Genomic DNA, 25641 nt, shown 5'->3' with positions numbered 1-25641 from the left:
GTTGGATTTTCTACTTCTAGACCGTCGTCATCATAAATGATTTTGTTTGAAAAGAGGGGCTCAGTGGAGAGATGGGGCAGAACAGGAACCTTTGTGTTTAGTTATTGGTGAAGGGCTTTCTGAGTTGTATTCATTGACCCAAAATAGTTAAGCATAAGGAGGAAAAAAGGGACAGAGGGACAAATGTTGTATTAAGTAGTTTGTTAATAGAGAATTTTTATTTTTAGTGCTTTCTGGAAGTAATGAATATTATCAAGGAAAATCACAAAGAGAGTACATACTTCACTATGAGTCTAATTCTGATACTTCCTTCTTCACTCCTCTCCCTTTCTTTATTTTCTTTGTTTTACCCACTACACTATTGATTTTGGCCCAATCTCCCGTTCTTTTTTTGATGCCAGTAATAGATTCAATATTTGACCTCAACTCTGTCATTTGTCAGGGGAATTCTTCAATTATTGGTTAATTTGCATCATTAATTAACTTTTGCTATTTTCAGATTCTTCCTTATAAAGACACAAATCTTTTGTCTTATTTTTCCATAAGTAATATGTTCTGTGTATTACATACTTCAATTGTTGCTAGGTATATAAATTGAACTCCTTTAGAGAGGTCACTGGAAGTTAGAGAAAGGTGAAACCTAAACTAAAACCAAAAAATATATATAGGTAATTTATTTGAGGTCTTAGTAAGGAAATCTTGAATTAGCATTATTCATTCTTTAATAAACCTTTACCTATACCAACTGTTGTACCAGGAACTGCACTAGGTCCCTATGTTTGAAATTTAGTAAGGACTAAACTTCTTTGGCAATCAACCATTTTTTTTTTGGATGACCACCAAAAAAAATGACTTGATTCCTTTAATTTACGTAGTGAATGTGTAATGATTCTCTGCTCAGCAAAAAAGGCATGAAATCTTCAGGGGATTCTAAGGAGGAGGTATTTTTGGATGGTGGGTATGGGTCCAATAAAGTAAGTCTATATTATACTTCTGTAATAGTTTAAACCTATTAATTTGTTACCTATATAAATATCGATGGTGTCTTTTTTGCTCCTTTTTCGGGGGCTATCCCTAGCTATGCTCAGCGATTAGTCTTGGATTTTTCACATAGGAATTACTCCTGGCAGTACTTGAGGGCCATATGGTAAACTGGGGATCAAACCCAGATAGACTGCTTATAAGGCAAGTGCTATTTGCTATTATAGTATTACTATACTATCGCTCAGGCCCCAGAATGTTGATTGTTTCTTATCAGTGAAAAATGATTTGGTGTTTTTCCCTCTAAATATTAATGAAAAGGTCCCCATACTTTCTTTTTCAAATTCAAAACTAAACATAAGGATGTAATCCTTATCCTTCTCTCCACGCCTTAATTGAAAAAGCAAAGAAAAAAATTCTTCTTTCTGAAATCCTTTTATCACGGAGAGTAAGAGCCAGACTATTGGACTGTGTGGTACCACGGTGATCTCAAGAATTATAGGTAGCTGCTGATTAATCATTTCTACTTTTGAACTTTCTGGTGTGTTCTCAGTTTATGTGGAAGAATTCACTTTTTCCCATTTAATCATCTTTTACTTTTGAAGTAAGAGTTTTATCTAGAGAAATACATGGGGAGATAGATAAGTACTTCTCTAAGAGTGGAGAGAACCCCATCTTTTTTCTTTGAATTAACCATTTGTATAAGCCACAAAACTTGTTGCCTTATCATAAAAAAAAAATAAGATTGAGAGGTGGGATTAGAAACACAGAATCAGGTTAAAGAATTGTAGCTGACAAAAATATGCACTGAACTAAACAACAAAGTTAATATCAATGTGACGTATTATAAACCACTGATATGTCACCATATTAACTAACTCTCATAGCTTAACATACGGTATTCATTTTTAGAAAAATAGTTTTTTGAGTAGTAGCATAATTTTTTAATTGTAAAACTGTGTACTCAGTTGGGATTAATAGACGGAGTGTTTCCTAGGCACCAGGAAAGCATTTGCGACAGTTTCTCTGCCTATCTATATCTCTAAATGAGAAAATTTCCAGTAACAGCTACATTTCTTTTTTGTTATTTTGACTTCAATGAGGTATGTTTTTAGATTAGCAGGTACTTAGTAGGTGTTCTCATATTGAATGGTTCTGTGGTCACCTATAGAAAAGGTCTTTCTATGGATATATATGAAGAAAATACCACATCATCATAGAACAAAGGCACAAAATAGAACATCATTAATAGGAACAGAAGTCCTCTTCCTCTTACTGAAACAAATAAGTGAAAAACAAAAACATAGCAATAAGACATACTGATTCTTTTCTCTGGGCAAGAAATATGTGTGAATCATAGACATAAAAAATGTTTGCAGGGGCCATATCATCTGGTAGTATTTCATTAAGAACACTGGAGAAATGCTGAAATATTATTTGTGTTATGATTTTGTTTTATTCTTTGTTTTTTTTTACCCCTTCAGCATCAAGAAATGATTGTCAGTACAAATTTTATTTTCTTTGATAGAATCAGTGGCACAGTGAGAACTGTGTTGGCAAGAAATACTAATAGGAAGTTAAGGACCTTGCAGCTGAAGAATTTAGTGGCAATTTTAATGTATTTTCCTGGGTTAATCCTACAAGACCTCTGAGGACTCAGTGTCTTCATTTGCAAACAAAAATAGTAGCCTTAGCAGGTCCAGGGAAGGAAAAATGGTAGCAGGTTGAAACTTGATTCCTTGAATCTGTTTTAATTGCCTACCTTCCCCAGTGAGATTTTGTTTAATCAATAGACTTTGATATTGATCAGCTTATAGTTTACTAACTAAATGTGTTTTGGAAGGTCCTTTATGGTTCAAAATTCCTTTATTTATTTATTTGTTTTGGTTTTGGGGCCACACACTGAAGGCTCAGAGTTTACTTAATCCTGAGTTTACTACCCAATGAGAGGTCACACCTGGTGGTACTCAAGGGAGTATTTGGGGTGCTGGAAGTCTAACCTAGGTTGACTGTATGCAAGGCAAGAACCTACCCACTGTACTATTGCTCTTGCCCTACATTTTAAAATTCTTAAATTTTAAATGACAATAATCAATAGAATCTTAATTTAATTCTCAGAAACCTAATATGTTTAAATTATCTCTATTCTGTAAGTAAAAGTAAAGTAAAGGCCCTCCCGTTGATCGTCGATTTGCTCGAGCGGGCCCAGTAACGTCTCCATTGGAGACTTTGTTGTTACTGTGTTTGGCATATCGAATACATCACGGGGAGCTTGCCAGGCTCTGCCGTGCGGGCGAGATCCTCTCAGTAGCTTTCCTGGCTCTCCGAGAGGGGCATAGGAATCGAACTCGGGTCGGCCATGTTGGCTACATGCAAGGCAAACGCCCTACCGACAACTGTAAAATTTTATTGCTTTTCAGTGTGCAGTACTTGACTGTGAAAACTATTTCATAGCAGTCATAGAAAACTAAGGAGGAGGAATTCTTAGTGAAAACATAGATGAGAATCTGTGAACCCTCAAAACAAATAAAATTCCATGAATAATGCCATTCAGAAAATGAACTTAAAACTTATTTTATATTCTCAAAAGGCTTATAAAACTAGTGAAAGGACGAGATGTCCACTTGCGAGCTTAGGGAGTCCAGATTTCAAGCAGTTATGGAGTGAGATTAAGTCACATAGATTTTTATACTCTCTGCTGCAATGAAAATGACTTCCCAAATCACTCCCACCGCAACTTCCCCTTCCTAGTATGACATTGCCAGAATGTATTAATAACATCAGTGATTTGGGAGAGAGGGTCAGCCGGAATTTTTGTGGTAGTGCAACACTCACCCTCAGACTTATATTTTCTGATATTTGAACATCAGAATATCAGAAGATGCCAAGATCGGTATCTTTGACTGTCTGACACACCTCCACTGCTCATGCTTTTACTAGATAGAATCAGTTGTTCTTCACTTTGTCTATCTCTAGTCTCATTATATAGGAGTTTACAGATGGTCCGTGTACCTGCAGGTAAGTTATTTCTAAAAGACACGTTCTAAAATCAGGAAGTACAGGAACAAAGGAAAGCAGAAAATTTTGGCCATTGAAGTAACACCTAGCTGTGAAGAACACGGAAAAAAGACACGGGAAAATTTTTTTTCTGAAGGCATTTTTCAATCTTATTTTGCGTTGAATATTATTATTAACATATTATTTAATAGAAGATGTTTACATGGTCTCTTATGTCCTGGATCAGATAGAAATGACCATGGGAAGAATGGAACATTTCCTTCAAGGAATCAGGAAGTGAGGGCAGAGATGAGGCTATGATGAACATCAGGCATCAAAGAGAAGCCTCCAGACACAGGAGTTAGCCCATGTTGTAGATAGATCTTGATTCCTGTTAGATGATAAAGTTGGATTTCAAGGACCTTTACCCATGAGCTATTTAACAGGGTCAAAAAGCCTCTCCAATAAACCATATGTTAAATCACTGAATACTAAGCAGAGAAACAACAAAGCATAAAAATAAGGCAAAAGAAACAGTATCAACACTAGAACTGGAAGCTGATTTGAGATACTGTAATAATATTTAGATTGTAATTCATTTCTTTTTCTTATTTTTGTTTTTAATTTCAGATGCTGCATAACAAGCATGTGATGGTCCGCGTGGGCGGAGGATGGGAAACCTTTGCAGGGTATTTGTTGAAACATGATCCCTGCCGAATGCTGCAGATCTCCCGGGTGGATGGCAAAACATCCCCCATTCAGAGCAAATCTCCAACCCTTAAGGACATGAATCCAGACAGTTACCTGGTTGTCTCTGCCAATTATAAGGCTAAGAAGGAGATTAAATGAAACTAGTTGGTTACTGCAAGGGGACTATCATAATGGCCTGTATCCACTTATCCAGTGTAGTCACTTTAGTTCACATACTTGGGAAAAAAAGAAGCAGCAGACAGAAACCATCACAGCATATTGAAGAATGCTCACAGAGTAGCACTATTTATTTGTAATGCTTCTGTAGGAGATGACAGAGAAATCCTACTCAGATTTTAAAACTTTAGGCAAATTATTTTTTCTTAATTGTGAATATGGTATTTAGCTTACAGTATTAGAAACCCTATTAGAAATTCTAGCGAGAGATGAAATCTGAAATTAGAGTAAGCTATTTGGAATTTACAGATAAGTCAACAGAAAGTGCCTGCTTTATGTCTACAGAGGAAAAGCACCCCAGACATTTTATAATTGTGATTTCAAAGTATTTTGTAAAAAGTGATAATTGGTGTGATATTGTGCTACTAAAAATATCCAGCAACACTATAAATAAGTACCAAGTATTAACTCACAATAGCAATACTTTACTGGAAAGGCCACTTCAGAAAAGTTTACATTTATTTGGAAGGTTGCCTTAAAGTTTATTCTTTATCTATGACCAAATATCTGGGGTACTTTGGGATGTCTTGAGCATACCCCTTAGGGAATCCCTTCTAAACGGTTTCTCACAGTCCTAAGCACATGGCTGTGTTCAGACTGACTTAGTGTAATTCACACACATGAGCTGACATTCCTTTATATTTTGACAAATGAAATTGTACAGTCAAAATGCTCACTGGCATCAAGGTATTTTAATGCATTTTCTTATTAAGATATATCTTTAGTTAATCCTACTTTGCTATACTGTCTAGTAAAGTAAATTCACTGTAGCCAATGATGTTACAGATTCTGTATACCCTTGTATACTAGGACAGGCTGTTTTGTATCAATAAACAGCTAAGTAGTGTCCTTACTGATTCAAGAATTAAAAAGATAAATTTTTCAAAATTAAATGTCTCTATATAAGTTCTTCATTCTTTAATAAACTCATATTCAACTGGGATGTTTCCCTGAGAGTTGCAGGAAGAGTCAAATGGTGTTTACCCTACTATCTCTGCTGTATGGCCACTGTGTGGTAGCGGTGGTATCTGTTCTTTCCTCCAGGATCCAAATTGTATTACAAGTATTCCTTAAATTGTTATCTTGAGTAGCACTGTAGCACTGTCATCCTGTTATTCATCGATTTGCTCGAGCAGGCACCAGTAATGTCTCCGTTGTGAGACTTCTTGTTACTGTTTTTGGTATATCGAAGATGCCAAGGAAAGCTTGCCAGGCTCTGCCATGCATGCGGGATACTCTTGGTAGCTTGCTGGGCTCTCCAAGGGGGACGGAGGAATTGAACCCGGGTTGACTATGTGCAAGGCAAATGCCCTACCTGCTGTGCTATCTTAAGTATAAAGACTACAGACAGAAATTGTTATTTTCTCACTTTCTAACAACTATGACATTTATCTTACTTCAGAAAATTAAGGAGGATGTATTCCAGTTTTCAGAGTAACTCCTTGTAAAAAAAAATCAGTATGATCTCACACCTCAGTGGTATACAGAGAAACAAATAAGGATATGAACAACATCAATCTATTAGAAACCCACACTGGAATATAGACCAGAAAGTTACAAGCTGATGGTGAAGAGAGGTCTAGGGAATTACTAGGTTGACTGAAGGTAACCTGGAAACATAGGAGAGTCTGGAAGTCTGAAACACCTGGGTGGTGGTCAGAAGAGGTGACCTTATGCAGTAAAATCATAGCTCTCAATTAAAAAATAATTGGATGGGTGATGGGGGGGGGAATGTCAAAGCAGAGGTATGTCAAAGCATTAGAGACAAGGGGAATGTCAAAGCAGAGGAATGTCAAAGCATTAGAGACAAGGGTGAAGAGTCATGGTTACTTCAATGGTAATGGTGTATAGTAACTTTGTTCATCAATGTTGTTGTAACTGAAGTTCACTTAATCAACCACACTGAGACAGTCTTGTGGCAGGAGAACAAGGAGGTTTATTTACACCAGCTAGGTAAAGCACTTGAAGCTATCAGTGCCCAATCAAGGGTCAAAGAGCATTTACAGGGTATTCATGCAAGCTTCATTATTCTTCCATATTCATCTGTCACAAAAAAGCTAAGTGGGGGAAGGAAGTTACAGCATGGCATCTTATCTTACCATGCAACAAGCAACACAGCTCACAGCAGAGGAAGGGAGTTTCCTGGAACAAGGGATCTTGTGGTTCACAAAAATTTCAAGTTAAGGCATTTCTCAAAGCTAAACTTTTTCCACCTATAGTAATAAGTTCAAATAATATTTCATAAAATAAAAAATGCATATCATAAAACTACATTAGTATAATTTACATATCACAATACCATAAACTTAAACTATGCTTGCTCGAGCGGGCCCAGTAACGTCTCCATTGGAGACTTTGTTGTTACTGTGTCTGGCATATCGAATACTCTCGGTAGCTTGCCGGAAAAATAAATACATTTATGCTTACCCCAACAATGTAGTGACATCTAGGAAAAAAGTCATGAATAAAACCTAAAATTTTGTAGAATATGAAATCTCCACTGAAAGTCAATAGTTTTAATATCTTTAAAACTACAGGTTTGTGCTTCAAGCCTGTGTTCTCCCTTGAGCATGAGTGCTTTTCTCTTTCCTTGCTTGTTTTTCGAGCCCTGAAAAATTTCCTCTCTTCTCTCTCAAATTTCCTCTCTTCTCTCTCAAATCTTTCTAAATAAGTTTTGTCCAATAAAATCTACCTTGCTTCGCATACACAAAAAAGACATTGAAATTACAGTTTGTCGCTGAACTAATACTCTATATCATAATCAGTAATAATATTTCTATCAAAAGTTTATGCTGTTTATGTATTTTTATATCTTTAATAAAGTTAATTTCATTAGTTTGATTAACAATAATCTCAGGAACTTAATGTTTTAACCAAAACTTTTTTCAATGGGTTAATCCCATGGTTTTACACGTGAGGCATAAAATAGATTTGTTTGGGGATCTTAAATTTAACTTTTGGTTGCTTTAACTGGGCTAAAATCAAAATGCCAACAGGGCTGCCAACCAAAGATTAAGGAGATCTGGTGGGGTTTTTTTGGGGATTTTTATTCTTGGTTTAATTTTTTGGCACTTGAATTCAGTCTTCTAGCTGTTGCTTGATTTCTTGGCTCATGTTTCCAATCTTTTGTGTTAAGAGCCAGACTATTTCAACAATGCATTGCTGCCTTTAAAAATTTTGTTTTGCTTGTTATTTTCTTTTTAATTAAGACAGTGATTTACAAAGCTGTTCATAATAGAATTGTTCCAGGCATACTATGTTGCAACACCAATTCTACTACCAGAGTTCCCAGGGTCTCTGCTGTCCCTTAGCCTGCCCCCATGTAGGCATGTAACAAATTTATTTTATATTGCTTGCTCCAACAAACTTAAAGGCAAATAGAATGTTCAGAGGATCATCAACAAAAGTCAATTTGCAATGATTAATTGCTAAATGATTTAACCTATGTAAATAAGGAGTCCAAACCATTTAACTCAATATAGTATACTGCCTCTTCTCATTTACATAATTCAGTTGTCAACTTTGACCTCTAAAACATATTCCATTAAATTTTATTATAACTTTGAACCTATTGCACTAACTATCATATATCTCCTTTCATAAATAGGCTTCTCTTTTTTCTTATTTGCTGTCTTGGCAGGCATATAACAAATTTATTTTGTATTACTTCATCCTGGAGCGATATCGCTAGAGCGATAGCACAGCGGTAGGGCGTTTGCCTTGCACGCAGCCAACATGGCCGACCCGAGTTCGATTCCTCCGCCCCTCTCGGAGAGCCCTGCAAGCTACCGAGAGTATCTCGCCGGCACGGCAGAGCCTGGCAAGCTCCCCGTGACGTATTCGATATGCCAAACACAGTAACAACAAAGTCTCCAATGGAGACATTACTAGGCCCGCTGGAGCAAATTGATGAACAACGGGAGGACCGTGACCGTGACCGTGACTTCATCCAAAAAACTTAAATGGCAAATACAATTATTAGAAAATAAGTCAATAAAAACCAAATTGTGGTGATTAATTGCTATATATTTTTAACCTTTCTTAATGTAGTAGAGAACAACCATATAACATTAGTTAGTGCCATATTAACTATGATACTGTGATGCAAAGTTTCTCCTATTCTTTAAAGGATCTCTTTTAATACTTCTTGCAAAACGGTTCCAAGGCTATAAATCCCCTGAGCTGTTGCCTATCCATGAAGTTCTATATAGTTCCTTCAAATCTGAATTATAATCTAGCTATTTTCCTAACAGAATCTATTTAATGTGGACCCTTAGGGCTTTTTGGATCTTCATGCCTGTAACCCTCCACACATTGGTGCTTTTTCCTTTTTGCTGCTTTTTTCTTTACACCTCAGCACAGGCTGGAAAGGATCCATGGGATCAGATTGGGTCTATCTAGATAATCCTTTTTCAAAATAATTAACTTAATCACGTCTATAAAATGCCTTTTTCCCCCATATATGCTATCATTCACAAATTCTAGATGTTAGAATATGAACATCTTTGGAAAAGGATGTTCTCCCTTCCTTAAAGCATAAATCCTTCTCCTAATGCTTATATCTCATAGTCTTATATCACTAAGAAAACATGATGACAACTGACATCTAGTCACTTGATGAATGATTGACTCTGAAAGAGGTTACAGGAGAAGGTAGATGAGATTATTTTCAGAAAGAAATAGCCAAACATATATGACTCTTACTGATTGACTCTGTAATAAGAATTGTCCAGGCAATAGTCTGGAATGGGTCGACATCTTATTTTCAGCTAGATTAAAGATCCATGGAAAAACAATGAAGTAGGGATTTTATTACTGAATGAAATACTATGTCTAGAAATGTGCTTGAGAACAGAGTACCCTAATTCAGAAGTCCAGAAGATAAATAAAACACATTATAATGCAACAGAGGGGTTGAAACTGGCAATAGAATGTAGGCCTCACACATTGCATGCAACTGACCTGTTTGATCCCAGTGAACACTGACCCCTGAACATCACAGGGTATAATATTGGAGCTTCCCCAAAATGCTAGTTTGGCCCTGGTGGTCCCTGGCACTGCAAAGCCCCAGCAATCCTGTATCTTTAGGCCCTAACACTGAATCATTTTGGGTCTAGACCCTCAGAGTGGTTTTCGGGCACCGTTAATGCTGCTTGGGAGGCCAAAAAAAAAATAGGAGAGAGAAAACAGAAATTAAAATACTGGCATAAGGATTAGACTACCAGAGCAGAACAGAGTGCTTCAAAACAGATCTATGAATATCATGAACCTTGTCTATATCATACCAAAAGCCAGGAAAATAAGATGAAATGAGCAGCAAATGATGTTGAGCAAACTGGTTCATTTGCTATATATAGAAAGTTTTATATCTAGTTCAGATAAAAATTAAAACTGGATTGAAAAGTTAATGTGAAGAGTAAAATTATAAAACATAAAGGGCTGGAGCGAATAGCACAGGAGGTAGGCCGTTTGTCTTACATGCGGCCAACCCAGGTTTGATTCCTCCGTCCCTCTCGGAGAGCCTGGCAAGCTACTGAGAGTATCCCGACTGCACGGTAGACCCTGGAAAGCTCCCCGTGACGTATTCGATATGCCAAAAACAGTAACAAGTCTCACAGTGGAGACATTACTGGTGCCCGCTCGAGCAAAGAGATGAACAGCGGGAGGGCAGTGCTACAGTGCTACCCCAAAATTAAAGATTTTTTTAAAATGATTAAACACAAAGTTAGTGGAGGGGATACCAGAACGCAAAACAAATTGCTTGTCTCTTGAGAACTCAGGAGAAGCCCAGGGGTGGACCACATGTGCCAACAAACAGCCAAATCTAAATGAGAATGAGATGTAGCAGATATTTAGAAATGAATAAAACAAACACTCTCCCCCGTCAACACACACACACACACACACAGAGAGAATAACGGTGAAACAGTGTGTAGCTCTAATGACTTAAGAGAAATTCATTTTTAGTTTCTAGCTGTGTCCTTCAAGGTCTGCAAACACAATTCAAGTCATGCATTTGTTAGTGCAACATTCTTGAATTTTATTTTTTTACATCAAGAAATCCATTCACTATGCAATATATTTTAGAAACCGTTCACAAATAACAGTCATCACTTCTGTGGTTTAAAATTTTGTTTCCTTATTAGTTATGAACATCTTTCATAAGCCTATTTTAATCAGTATGTTTTCTTTGGAGAAAACATTTGGCTCTTCCGCGTGAGATGTTTCACACAAGTGAGAATGGCAAGTATCAAAAATACTGGAAACAACTAGTGTTGGAAGGGATATGGTGAAAATGTTACTATTGGTGGGAATGCTGTCTGGTTCAACCTCTGTATCTCCACTTTTTGGCCTCTAACCCCCAAACACAAAGACATTCATTTAAGAAGATACATACATTCTTGTTTGTTGCAGTGCATAGTACAATAGGATAAAAAAACAACGGCAAATATTTAATGACAGATGAACTGAAAACTGGTGTGTGTGTGTGTGTGTGCGCATGCGTGCATGCATGTGCACATTCCTTATATATATGGAATACATCGCATTCTTAAGATGAAATAATGCAATTCATTGTACTTGGAGGGTTTCATGTTAAGCAAAATAAGGAGAAGGGCAAATACCAGATGCTCTCACTTACCTGGTATGTAGAGTGACAAAACAAGGAAATAGATGGTATCAAATGATAACAAATCTTGGCCCTGGATTACAGAACTAAGAATACCAAACAAAAAACTCAGGGGAGCTTCTGCCTTTTTCCCTCTGGACAGCAAGATGGCGGTCGCCTCTGAGCTTTTTGGAAAGCCAGGTATGAGCCGGTCGCGACGGGGCGACTGAAACCTCATGGGAAGGGGGGCGTTCTGGGCTGTCCTTCACGCCCTACCGAGGTCAGGAGTTGCCCCCCACGACCAGCTCTTCGGCATGGCCATGGCTCTAGAGCCACAGAAACTAATCTCATAATTATCTGACTCTCGGCAGAAATACTTCCAGGCTTAATAAGTAAAATATCAGAAATCCAAAGTCATCATTTGATTCTTGTAACCAGCTATAGAAACAAATTATTTCACAATGTCTTTTCAACAGGTCTGATTTGGGGGGTGTAAACTCTACATAATAATGGTGCATCTTTTGTCGAAACAATGAATCTAATCAAAGTAGATAGAGTGTTAACTAGAATTCATCCTCCTTACAGGCATTGCGGGGGGGTGGTATATTGGGGTTCTTCTTGGTGAAAAATAAGTACTGGTGAAGGGAAATGTGTTTGATAATTGCATGACCAAGACTTAAACCTGAAAGCTTTGTAACTTTTCCCACAGTGATTCAATAAATAAATAAATTTTTTAAAAAAAAGAAAGAAAAAAAAACTCAGGGGACTGGGTGTCAAATAATGAGAAGGCGGACTGGAAGGGATATTGGTAGAGGGTAAAATTGGTGGAGGGTCTTAAACATTTTGGTGTTAGTGAAGGATGGTAACTCTGTACATAAAAACCATGAGTGGCTGGAGTACAGTGGGGAGGTCATTTTCTTGCACATAGCCAGCCCAGTTTTGATCCCAGACTCCCCATATGATCCTCAAGTGTTCCAGGAGTAATCCCTGACCACAGTGCCAGAAGTAAGTCATGAGTACATCCAGTTGTGGTCCAAAACCCAGAAACAAACAAACATGAATGCTAACACTAATGTAAACATGTGACCTAAATTTTAATTTAAAAATTAATAATAAAACCAAGCTAGATGTGAAAAACCACTTAAATACATTTTTCAGAATACTGAATTTGCAGGAATGACTTGTCGGTATTCCAAATATTTGAAAATATTTTTACCAATTATTATTAGAGATCACCTTTATTTTTACAGTGAAATATTATCAAATATATCTCCAAAACAGGCTTAAAAAGCTTCAATCAATTGACGTCTTTCTAATATGTGATAAATAATTGATAGCATCTCAAATCATATCATAGGATTTCAAAATCATTAATTATTGAGTCCCATGATTCCATAACAGCTTTTGAAAAATACAAGTGGACTATAGTATAGGAACCTGAATTTTATGTAATGTACGTACGCTATATGTATGTATTTAACACTACTGGAGAAAGTATTATACTAAAATCTCTGGTGCAAAATTGAAAATAATCTAGGAAAGAGTAATAAATGGTAATCATGGCTACTATATCTGATACTACTATATATCACTGAATCACTGTATCACTGTCATCCTGTTGTTCATCGATTTCCTATGATACTATGTATATATATAGTCACAGTCACGGTCCTCCCGTTATTCATCGATTTGCTCAAGTGGGCCCAGTAACGTCTCCATCATGAGACTTGTTGTTATTGTGTTTTGGCATATCGAATACATCACGGGTTGCTTGCCAGGCTCTGCTGTGCAGGCGAGATACTCTCGGTAGCTTGCCAAGCTCTCCGAGAGGGGCAGAGGAATCAAACTCGGGTAGGCCATGTTTGACTGCTCGCGATAGCACAGCAGGTAGGGCGTTTGCCTTGCATGCAGCCAACATGACCGACACAGGTTCGATTCCCAGAACCCCATATGGTCCCCTGAGCACCGCCAGGAGCAACTCCTGAGTGCATGAGCCAGAAGTAACCCCTGAGCATCGCCGGGTGTGACCCCCCCCAAAAATATATATATGATACTATATGTACTATGATATTATAGGTATATATATATATACATATACATATATATGTAGTATCATAGCTACTCTTTATATATAGTTTGGGGGCCACACCCAGTGGTGCTCAGGTCCTGTCTCTGCACTCCTGGCAGTGCTCTGGGGACCAAATGGGATGCTGGTAGTTAAACCCGAATCAGTTGTATGCAAGGCAAGTATGGTACCCGCTGTATGATCACTCTAACCTAATGAAATATTTAACACCCATCATGTCTATAAGCATATGGCATTTCTATACATCTTAATAAATTGTTCATTATAAATTATACTTTATAATATATAAATATATACTTTATAATATATAAAATATATATTTATCTATAAATATATACTTTATAATATATAAAATATATATTATATAATTATACTTTATAATATATAAAATAGCTGGAGCGATAGCACAGCGGGTAGGGCGTTCGCCTTACAAGCGGCCAACATGGCCGACCCGAGTTCAATTCCTCCGCCCCTCTCGGAGAGCCCGGCAAGCTATCGAGAGTATTCGATATGCCAGACACAGTAACAACAAAGTCTCCAATGGAGACGTTACTGGGCCCGCTCGAGCAAATCGACGATCAACGGGAGGGCCTTTACCTTTACCTTTATATATAAATGGGCTGGAGTGATAGCACAGCAGGTAGGGCGTTTGCCTTACACGCAGACAACATGGCCGACCCGAGTTGGATTCCTCCGCCCTTCTCGGAGAGCCCGGCAAGTACCGAGAGTATCTCTCCCGTACGGCAGAACCTGGCAAGCTCCCCGTGTTGTATTCGATATGCCAAACACAGTAACAACAAAGTCTCCAATGGAGACGTTACTGGGCCCGCTCAAGAAAATCGATGAACAATGGGAGGACAGTGACAGACAGACATATATATAAATATATATATTTATAAAAAATATATATTGGCCGACCCGAGTTCGATTCCTCAGCCCCTCTCGGAGAGCCCGGCAAGCTACCGAGAGTATTCGATATGCCAAACACAGTAACAACAAAGTCTCCAATGGAGACGTTACTGGGCCCGCTCGAGCAAATCAACGATCAACGGGAGGGCTTTACCTTTACCTTTATAAAAATATATATAAATATATACTTCACAGTATATAAAATATATAATTTATAAACTGCATTAAAATAAAAGTAGACATAATTACAAAAAAGTAGAATGGGAAAAGGGAATCATCTAGGAATGAGTAAGAAGCTTAAGATAATATTCAACTTCTTCCTTGTATGTTAAAATAGATTTCAGAGAAATAGTCTTAGAGAGAACAAGAGGATTAGTTGGGATAAGTAAGTATTAAGTAATTGTAAATAATGGCTCAAAACTGCTTTTAAAATAGAGATTATTAACTGGAACCTCAAGACAAGTACGTTGCTATGAACATTAAATGGCAATGAAAGACGTTGAGAAACAGACTTAACAGCAAGCACCTTAATAGCTGTAGGTACTGGCTGTTGAGTATGCAGATTATCCTATCAAGTATCTTCTAATTCTTTTGCCCTATCTCCCATATACCCACAGAAGAAAAACAGCACAGTGGGTATAAAGGGTAACTCTATGAACAAAAAAGGCAAGGACTAGGGGTAATTATGAGACCCCCTAGTCAGGAACTTCTCTTTCAGATGTATGAGCCTGGCCTCAGAGACTGCAAGAAAACATAATTCAGGCAAGGTTCTAACAAAACATAGCCATGTGACTAGTCTGCTGCCCAGCAGAGGGTGTCATGCCCTGTTGATCAACACTGGTTTCCCTGTTCTTTGTTTTCGTAAGCTGCTTTTTGAGACAGCAGAACTGAGATAGTTGTCCAGAGCATAAAGAGACCACCATGGGGCCGGAGCGACTGTACAGCGTTTGCCTTGCACGTGGCCGACCTGGGTTCGGTTCCCAAAATCCCATATGGTCCCCCAAGCACCACCAGGAGTAATTCCTGAGTGCATGAGCCAGGAGTAATCCCTGTGCATCGCCAGGTGTGACCCAAAAAGCAAAAAAAAAAAAAGTCCACCATCTTTCAATCTGCCATTTGGTTGTTAATAAAACTCTTTCTCAACCTGTCATCCTGTCAATTGGCTGACTGCAGGAAGCAGCAGCAGAACCAGAAATTCCAGGTTACAAAAGTAAATAATGGAATTGAGGATATAATAAAAAGTATTACATCCAGATAAAACAACTAATGAATATTCAATTTCTTGATCATAATGATTATATTTAAAAGCAGTATTTGTAAGATGATGCATACCTCAAAGATCAGGGTAATGAAGAATCTTGTCATAAGAAATTTAAATGTTTTAGTTAACTAAGACACACACATTTCTGTACCACACTAAACTTTTTTCAAAGTATATTTCCTTTATTCACTTAAAATACCTGTTCATGCTTTTCATTAGAAAATAAAAATGGGAGCTGGAGCCATAGCACATTGGGTGGGCATTTGCCTTACACGTGGCTGACCTGGATTCGACCCCCAGCATCCGATATGGTCCCCCAAGCACTGCCAGGAGTAAGTCCTGAGTGCAGAGCCAGGAGTAACCCCTATGCATTGTCAGATATGACTCAAGAAGCAATAAATAAATAAATAAATATAAAAATGGTTACAGTGCCACATTTGAATCAACACATTAAGTAGTAAGAGACTAATTATCTTGTTTGAAGATATTAAAATTGATTTTAAATCTCAGCACAGGTATGTATATCTACCTACTTCTTACTAGCCATGTCGTAACTTTCACCAAATCTAAAACGACAGTACTTTTTATTGTGAGATCAGAGTATAATTCTTACCTATAAAAGTAAACAAGTTAAGGGCCCAGAGCAATAGTCAAGGGGTAAGGCATTTGCCTTGCAAAGGGCTAACTTGGATTTGATCCCCATCACACCGTATGGCATGCTGAGCCCTCCAGGAGTGATCCCTAAGCATGGAGCCAGGAGTAACCCCTGAGCACAGTCAGGTGTGGCCCCCAAACAAAGTGAAACAAAACAAAAAATTAAAGCAAACAACTTGAATCACTGTAGGAACAAAGGAAAATTTAATGTTTATGTGAATTATTTCTATGTATGAAGAATGACAGCTAGAACCTTTATTATATTTATAGGAAACAGTAGACTAATGCCATTTCACCTTTAAATTACAGGAAAATAAACAAACCTATGTATAACTCAGAGATGTATGAATACAACAAACAGCTTTTAGTTCATTAGTCCAGTGAGATAAAGGCATCACTATGCTTTTCCTAATTATCCCAAACCAAGGTATTAAAGATGCAGTGAATATAAAATTCTTAGATATTTTTATATATGTATATATTTATATTCTTTTCAGGCAATACAAAATTTATAGCAAAATGTCTTGTGGGGGCTAATATTAAATTCCAGACACAATCAGTGAAATGATAGGCTCCCATATAGATGTTTAAGAAATATTTTGCAAGTCGATAAAGGGGCTTTGTAGTAGTTTCAACCCCTGGGGATATTTATGCTCAGGGCTTACTCCTGGCTCTGATCTCAGGGATCATGTCTGGAGGATCACAATTAATGCCAGGGATGGAGCAGGAGTCAGCCATGTACAAGACAAGTGCCTTGATGTCTGTACTGTCTCTATGGTCCAGATAATATTCATAGTTTTGTTACCAGACAGCATTAGTTTTCTAAGAAGAACCAGTAATAGGTGTACTTTATACCTTAATGTGTTAATTACACATGTTTCTTACTATTTCAGCTGCATTTTAGTAATGTTTGGAGTGGGAGTTATATGACATATCAAGCATCAAAATATTTTCTATTAAAATTGTGATTTATGGGAAATTGACTCTAAGTTAAAAGTTTTTAGCAGTAACTAGTTTTATAAGGGATGTATGTATGAAAGTATGTATATTTATATTTGTATTTTATTTACTAGTCACTGACTTCCATTGGTATCTGATATTTCCTTTTTCTTTCTTTTTAGCACTATTTCTAACATTTGTATATCACTAGTGTACACAACCCTTATTTTTCTTTTTGTGGGTTTTTCTTTTTAAAGTTGATCATGCCCATGAAGGCAAGCCAGGATAGACTGAAGGAACATATACCAAGGTTCTCAGAAAGCAATATGCCATTGTGTCAACTATGGCTCAGTGACAAAATAAGCACATCATTTACATGTAAACTTCTCTTTATATCTGGTCACATTAAACCTCTGTTCACACATATCAAAAAATTCTTTAAGAAATAGTATAAATTGCTCATTCAATATTAAAACAAAGATTTGCACAGTTCAAGGATCACATACTCTGGTTCTATATCCATCCAACCATTAATAATCTTTTTGCCATTTTGATTAGGAAAAAAAATATTTATAAAGTCAAAGTACTGCTTTTAAAATATAACACGTTATCCTTTGTAGGCAAAATACTAAAAATGATCTAAAAGATGAAAAAAATTGCCTAAGTCTCTTACTTGGATATGCGGAGTACATTAAATTCCACAAAGAAAATTAAATTTTTCAATGAGAAGACAGAGTATCTACAACAGAAACCCTAAAAATGACATACATAATATTTTGCCTTGTAACGCATATCTTATGGGAGACATGAGTGAGATTGTGGCTCAATTTTTCATAAATAAAATTATCTACTTTATTTAATTTGCAGTATCCATTGGCAGTTAACTATAGATATTAATTTAGAGCTGTCTTTGGTCATGCTAAAAAATTAGCCATCATATTCTAATTTATAATTAAAGAGTAAATTTTCTACATTTGCTTGTCTTATTTAAAAAAATCTAAAAATATTTAAATGCTAGAAAATTAGTGTCAACAAAACAAAAATCTAATTTGATATCACTGCAGCATACCAAATCACCTCATAATATTTTTAAGGTAGACCATGTTCAATACAGTACCTACATATTTCTTTTTAACACACTCTAACTTAGCAATTTCACATCTAAGAAATGATCATACATGAAAAGGATGATACTTATGGATATTGAACAAATATGTTACCACTCATACAATCCCATAAAGAATCTTAGTTTAACTTATTCCATTATTAAAAATGTCTTTATGGAGTTGAAGAATCTGATATTACACAATAGTACTTTTCTTCCCTCCGACCACTATCGTATTATATTCAATATATCAGGCAAAAGAAAAAGCTTCACTTTATGTAAAATATACTATATAGATTTTATAAGCTATATAAATAGAAAAAAGTTTGGAGAAATACATTGTTTACTATAAACATTCAATGCTTGGCAAATTATAAAAATTAGAGTTCTTTCATATAAGCCCTTCAAATGATTTTTTAAGATTTTCCCTGATGATCAGTTTCAAGGCACCAAATCCATAAATTTACACCAAAGTCATATACAATAAAACGAATGTTTTATATGGCTAAGCAATACAACTATAAACTATTTTATACAGAGGAAGGAAAGTACGATTGCAAACTTTAATATATGAGATGCGTGCATAATTTTTATAAGCAATAGTTATATGGCTGTGTTTTGGCTATTAAAAAATGGCAAATCACCCTTTACCTGCAGAAGAGCAAATGTAGGAAAATAAGTATTCAATTAAAGGCCTAACTACATCTAATTTTGAAATCAAATGCATTTTCAATATCTCATTATTTTAAAAACAATGCATTCAAAGGACACAGTCTTAAATAAAATTACATAGATCTGAATGTTCATTTATTCAGAGAAGATACTAAATTGAAGATGCCCACTTGATTGCAGACAGTTGTTAATATCATTAGACTCTTCAATTTGGTTATGCTTCATGAAACTGTCCACTAGGAAAGAATACAAATATGCAAAGAAAGTATTTAAATTTTGTTTAAAGTTATGTAAAAATGTTCAATATACTAAAGTTAAGGAAATAATTTTTAAATGGTATAGCAAAGTCTTTTTCTTGCTTGGTAGGAGAAACTTGCATGTGTAGTTCTGTTTAATCAAGTCTACTAAACCTACAATATCAGGGGGCTGGAGAGTTAGTACAGGAAATAGAGTTCTTGCCTTGCATGCTGCTGAGCCCTACCAGGACCAGCGATACCCTAGTGCAGAGCAAGGAGTAAACCCTAAGCACCACTGGGTGTGGCCCCAAACCAAAAAATTTTTTAAAAAATAATTTGCAATGACAAGTTCTGGAAACAAGATTGGTAAAGGCCTAGAGAAATTTACCAATATTGATTAGTGTTTTTCAGTATTCTCAATAAATACTGAGGGTGTGTGTGTGTGTGTGTGTGTGTGTATATATATATAATTATATAAATATATACACATATATGTGTATTTTAATTTGTTTTGAAAAGATGAATTCAAGTAAATATGCTTTTATTCAAGACTTCTTAAAACCTTAGAAAGTTCCTTTATTATTTTTGCCTCTTTTTTTTTTTTTTTTGGTTTGTCTTAGGACCATATCCAGGGGTGTTTATTACTCATTACTCCTGGCTCTTATCTCAGGAATCTTTCCTGGCAATGCTGGGGATTGAACCATGCTTTAACCCTTAACCTTCATACTAACTCTCTGGACCCTTAACTATATAAATACATATTAACATATGTTTATATAAATATATTTTATATAAAAATATTTTTAAAAGTATTATATATAATACTTATATAATAACATAATTATAATTATGTAAAATATATAATACTTATATATCTATATGGCATTATATAATATATAAATAATAAATATATAATAGAAATACCACTTACTTAGAATATATAATATATACCATATTATGCATCATATAATCATATATAATTATATCATATAATATATTGCACTCATATAATAAATATAAACATGATTATGATATATAATATTGTATATAATATATATCATATATTATATATAAATGTATATTTTATTATTTATTATATTATACATAATAATATATAAACATATAAATAAAACTTATATAAATATACTCAAATATAATAAATATAGTTTTATGTATCTATAAATATATATTTATAAATTATATAAATATACTCAAATATAAAAAATATTTTTAAAAAATCAGCAGAAACTGGCAAGCTACCTGTGGTGTATTAGACATGCCCAAAACAGTAACAATAATGTGCCTCATTCCCCTGACCCTGAAAGAGCCTCCAATATGGCAGCATTGGGAAAGACGAGTAAGGAGAGGCCGCTAAAATCTGGACTGGGACGAATGAGATGTTACTGGCATCCGCTCAAGTAAATCAGTGAACAATAGGATGACAGTGACGCAGTGATAAAAAAAATAGAGAGATGTAATGTAGTTTTCTGTGAAATCTCTGAAAAGTGATATTGTATACTTACATATGATTTTAAAACTTTTTTTTATTGTTGTTTAATCATAGGACTCAATTTCCACAATATGCCTTTAAGGACTAGAATTAAAAGTACTATAGTGGTGATTCTCAATCTGTTCTATCTGTTTATATAGTTAAGTGAGAATAGGTGAAGTAACATACACACACAAATAAGGATTATCTGTGACATCCCTGGACCATATCACCTCTGTCAAGGTATTCACAATCTGTCCAACTGGAAAATTAGGGGTATATATATATATATGCATAAGTAAGTAATTATAAACAGTTGTGAGAGCAAAACTCAAAAATAGCTAAAAATGAGTGTTCATAAAAATCACTGAAGTTAAATACAAATGAATAAAATAAATGACATTAATTTTCACTAATATGATGTTGTAATTTCACAGTTAGATATTTTCTCTAAAAACAGACCAGACCAAAGAATAAGTTCTTAATTGATTATTATTTTCCCCATAAAATAAAGTTTCTGTGAATTTACCAAACTGTAAAGATCCCCAAGTCAGGAACCTTGTTTAATTTGTCACCATTAAATTTCCACTGCTTCAAATTCAACGGCTACCCTGAGAGGTGTACGTGTTGTTTTCACTCCTATATACATCCTATTGTTCAAATCAACATCCACATTAAGCACAAAGCTCAGAAATCTCAAGTCATTCAGATAAAAGTAAAGCTTGTAAAAACAGAACTTTATAGTGAGATGTAGTAAGACCAATGGACAGATTACATAAGTATAAAACACTGAGTTATAGGGTTATAAACAAGATAAGCATTTGGGAAAAAAAATCTATTCAAACAAAGGTTAAATAACTGATGAGTCTTCCAGATTATATCACTTATCCTTTTACATTAATTCAAAAATCTTTAATATTCTTTCTCAAAAGAAGATTACTGAAAAGAATGCTACTTAGGTTTTTAAAGGTTTAGGTTAATAAAAAGTTCATTTTATACGTACTCTTAGTCCACCTTCTGATGGAGGACCAGCTGTAGCCATTTGTCTTTCTATTTTTTCCCTTTTTCTTTTCTTCTCTTCCACAGAATGAACATCCAGGATGCCCCGAGATGCAGCCTTTAAAGAATATGTTAATGGGTAAAGAAAAACATCAAAATCAGTATCCCGTTACCAAAAGGGGAGATTTAGTATTCAGATTATTCACTGAAACAAATAATTAACACATATAAGCAGCATTAGATACAATATATAAAAGTAACATAAAATATAATTTCTACTTTGGGTAATTTGGAACTTTGTCAATATACCCTCCAAACTTATTTCACACTGCTTTTTATAAGGCAGGGTGATGTTATATCAAGTTTAAAAAGGCATTTCATATATAGAAGGCATCTGTATGACAATATTTTTACACATTAAATAAGAAAAATACTTTAAATAAATTATTTTGAAAAACAGTTACCTTTAAAGATAAATTTACAGCATATCAGAGAGCATTAGCATTAGACAATTTTAGTAATTGAAATCTATTAAAAATAAAGGGGCTGGATAGTGCAGCGGGTAAGGCACTTGCCTTTGGCCCAAGAGGATTTGATCCTCAGCACCACATTTGGACCCCTGAGCCCACCAGGAGTGATCCTTGAGTGCAGAGTCCCTGAGCACCTCTATGTATATCCCAATACTCAATACATACATACATACATACATGCATAAGTCAAATGTTAATTATCTACTGAGGTAGAACATTATTTTTACTCTGACCTCCTTCTGTCTTCTCTCTGCAGCCTCTGCAAGTTTTGCTCTTTTTTCTTCCTAAGGGAAATGTGCAAAAAATAACATACATGATTAACAATAATGTAATTTTACAATATACCATTGCAAATAACTTAGACCTTTGTGTACAGATAATAATAACAGTGTACAAAATATTTGGGAATTACCCAAAATGTATCACTAAGAATGTAACTCTTCACGTATAATTCTCAATTTTTCTGACTTTCATTCTCACAGTCATTACTGGGTGATTTTCAATTTAATTCAATATTAACAACATGATTATTAATAATGCCTTGAAACAAGCACAGACTGAAATTTATCTTCTACATACATACATAAAATGTGAAGTTTAGCCGGTTAAATAAATGTATGGTTTGGCACTACCAGTTACAGAAGAAATGAAGTACCCTGTAGTTTTCAGATAATGCTGAGAAAGTGATTCTCAGTATGTAGGAAAGAAAGAATTTGGGGAATTTTACAAGAGGTAGTTTTAGTTTCCCATTTTTAGAAACTAAATATTACACTTTGCTACCAAGTATTAATTATAGAATATTTACATAACAAGGCAATAGTAGTACTGTTTGGAGAACTGCACAATCCTTTTGTTTTTCAAGTCCAGAACATGCAAGTATCAGGAGAGCCTTATCCTGCCTCAGAACTGCCGTAGGTGCTGGGAAAACAAGAACAGTAAATTCTACCCACGTGCATCTTATTTCTGTTCTAAGGTGGGGGACACAGTTAATCATAAACAAGCATATGCAGCGATCAGATAGCAGGAAAAGTTGTGTGGGAAGAGTGTAGGGGATAAAATGGGAGGGGGTTTTAGTGTGGGGTGTATTTTATGTGGGATAGTCAGTCTCTCTGATAAAGAGGCATTCATGCGGGAGCTTGGTTGTTATCTGAGGGCGCAAGGGATAGCACTGGGATGGGGGTGGGGTCGTGGGGTTAACAAATGCTGGTGTTTTGATAAACGCCAAGTAAACAAATCAGCAACATATGAAAGCAACACTAGCTAGACGACAAGATGAACTTTCCCATGATGAACTCCCACATCACTCTTTTTTAAAACTTAAAAATCAAACGGCAGAAGACTTCAGAGCACTTCCCTAAAAAAACTCCCTTCCTCCAACGAAATTTTAGGTAGACAAGAGAAAGTCAAAAATTCTGCTTTCGACAGACCATAAAGCTTCAGTTAAAACCAGAAAGCTCCAAGTGTAAACGGCCCGAAGCCCAAACCATCCAGTTAACTTTGAATTTCACCGGACAATTTTTTAATATAAGTAATTTCCTTAATTTTGCATGAGCTCATTTATCTTTGGAATAGATTTCTTCTTTATCTGAAAGTGCAAATTTAACCGAGCACCCTGTATTTTTTATTATTGCTAAAGACGACAGGACATGTTACATAACGTTACACATTGTACTGCAGCCTGTACACAATACATAATATTTCTTAAGGAAGGAATACCTTAAATATTAGCTGCCTGACACTACAATACAAAAAAAAAGTCACTCATACAACGCCATTCATACGATAAAGTAGTGCAAGAATTCGGGACTTTGTGAAGCACCTTCTTTAAACAGCTCATACAGACACAAAAAAATGCACATCTCCTAAAGCAGTAAACATTTCAGATCAAGGAGAACCCGGAATTTTCTCTCTTTTGCACCCGAGCTCCATCTACTGCTTCGCCAACAAACGCACCGTTTGCGTCCACCTGTGTCCTACAAACAGTCAGACCGTGGCCAAGTCAGCCAGATGTTCAAGACCCCAGAGACACCTCGAGCCCCCACTCTAGCTCAGCAAAGTGAATAGCCCGGCACAGGAACCCCCAGAGTCCCCGGCGCGGGTCCACCGGACTTTGCCACCCCCACGCCACCCGCTGGTTCGGTCCCGTGCCCCCGAGTTCAACGGTCCGGGCCCCCTGCACCCCGCTGCTCGGGGCCTCCCCGGCGCGCCCCGCTGGGGAACAGGTGCACGGGGACGCGGGGATGCGGCCTTACTCACCAGGTTCGGAGAGGGGGGCGTAGACTCCCCGGGGCAGGGAAAACACATCCCCATCGGAAAGATCAACTGGGGGTGGGGGTGGGGGGAGTCCCCACACCCGGCCCGCCCCGGGAGCAGGCGGCGCAAACTGCGCGGTCAGATTGCGGCCCCAGGTCGTCAGCGCTAGCCGGGCCCCTGCACCGGTCGGGCCGCTGAGCCCCGCCCCGCCCCTCCCCGCCCAGGCCACGCCCCGGTCACGCCCCTTGTCGGAGGCCACGCCCCGTCCCTCTGCGATTTCTCCCATCCCCCCGCAGAGGCTCCGCCCGCCCTGACCTTCCCCCGCGGCTAGTCTCCACCCCTGCTGCTCCCCCTCCCCCCAGGAGGCAGTTCCCCAGCCCCCACCCCTGAGGCTGATCCTGTGCAGCCTGCCCAGCTCTGCTTTGGCAGTGCCAGCGGGCAAACTAGGCCTCCGTGCCAGCCCATGCCTGCTGCGCGGGGCTTTCGCCCGAGGGATGAAAAGGCTTGGCTCTGGGCCCTTAGACAAACTCTTTGTGGCTCTCCTCGATTGTCCTTTGTAGGGCACAACTTTATAGTAAATGCAGGAAGAGCTGAAACTCTGGCCTACAAGAAAAGAAGTGCAAGTTGCAACCTGACAGCAGTACCCCCTTTCTGCCCGCTAAGGGATGATGCTCAGCCTGGCTCTAGGTGTGCGAAAGGAGCCTGAAGGTATGCCATGGAATGCCTGCCTGCGTGGAGAACCTCACGAGTTTCTGCTGTTAGGTCTCAACTATCCTTTGAAGAATTAAGTTTTTAAAAACTTAAAAAATCTTGTGTCCCCCCCCCCCCCCCCCCCCGCCCCAGAGGGGCAGTTGTGGGGGATACAGCAAGTGGTGCTCAAGTGTTATTCCTGGATCTGCACTCAGAAATTACTCTTGGTGGGTACCAGTGACCATCTGGGTATGATACCAGGGACTTAAGCCGGACTGGCCACCAGCAAGACAAGAGCTTTACCTT

The 25641-nt window shown here is 37.0% G+C and overlaps 2 protein-coding genes across 3 annotated transcripts in view; one reads left to right on the top strand and one right to left on the bottom strand.

Annotated features, from left to right (window-relative positions):
- GAS2 (growth arrest specific 2) overlaps positions 1 to 4907 on the top strand; it is a 137408-nt gene extending 132501 nt beyond the window's left edge. For both annotated transcript variants that reach the window (XM_056135800.1, XM_056135808.1), the window contains one exon: positions 4609 to 4907. In XM_056135800.1, coding sequence (XP_055991775.1) covers positions 4609 to 4827 — 219 coding nt within the window. In that variant the 3' untranslated portion in view covers positions 4828 to 4907. The remainder of the gene's footprint in view (positions 1 to 4608) is intronic.
- Positions 4908 to 16609: 11702 nt separating this feature from the next.
- Positions 16610 to 24813, bottom strand: SVIP (small VCP interacting protein). Its single transcript, XM_056132635.1, has 4 exons — positions 24649 to 24813; positions 22626 to 22676; positions 21867 to 21980; positions 16610 to 19374 (listed from the first exon to the last, which is right to left on the bottom strand). Exons 1-4 carry the CDS (start codon positions 24700 to 24702, stop codon positions 19360 to 19362), a joined length of 234 nt encoding a protein of 77 aa, XP_055988610.1. The 5' UTR covers positions 24703 to 24813; the 3' UTR covers positions 16610 to 19359.
- Positions 24814 to 25641: the final 828 nt, after the last annotated feature.

The sequence above is a fragment of the Sorex fumeus genome, unplaced genomic scaffold (assembly GCF_029834395.1).
Source record: "Sorex fumeus unplaced genomic scaffold, SorFum_2.1 ptg000007l, whole genome shotgun sequence".
Classification (NCBI taxonomy): Eukaryota; Metazoa; Chordata; class Mammalia; order Eulipotyphla; family Soricidae; genus Sorex; species Sorex fumeus.
This window is presented reverse-complemented; position numbering and strand designations above follow the sequence as displayed.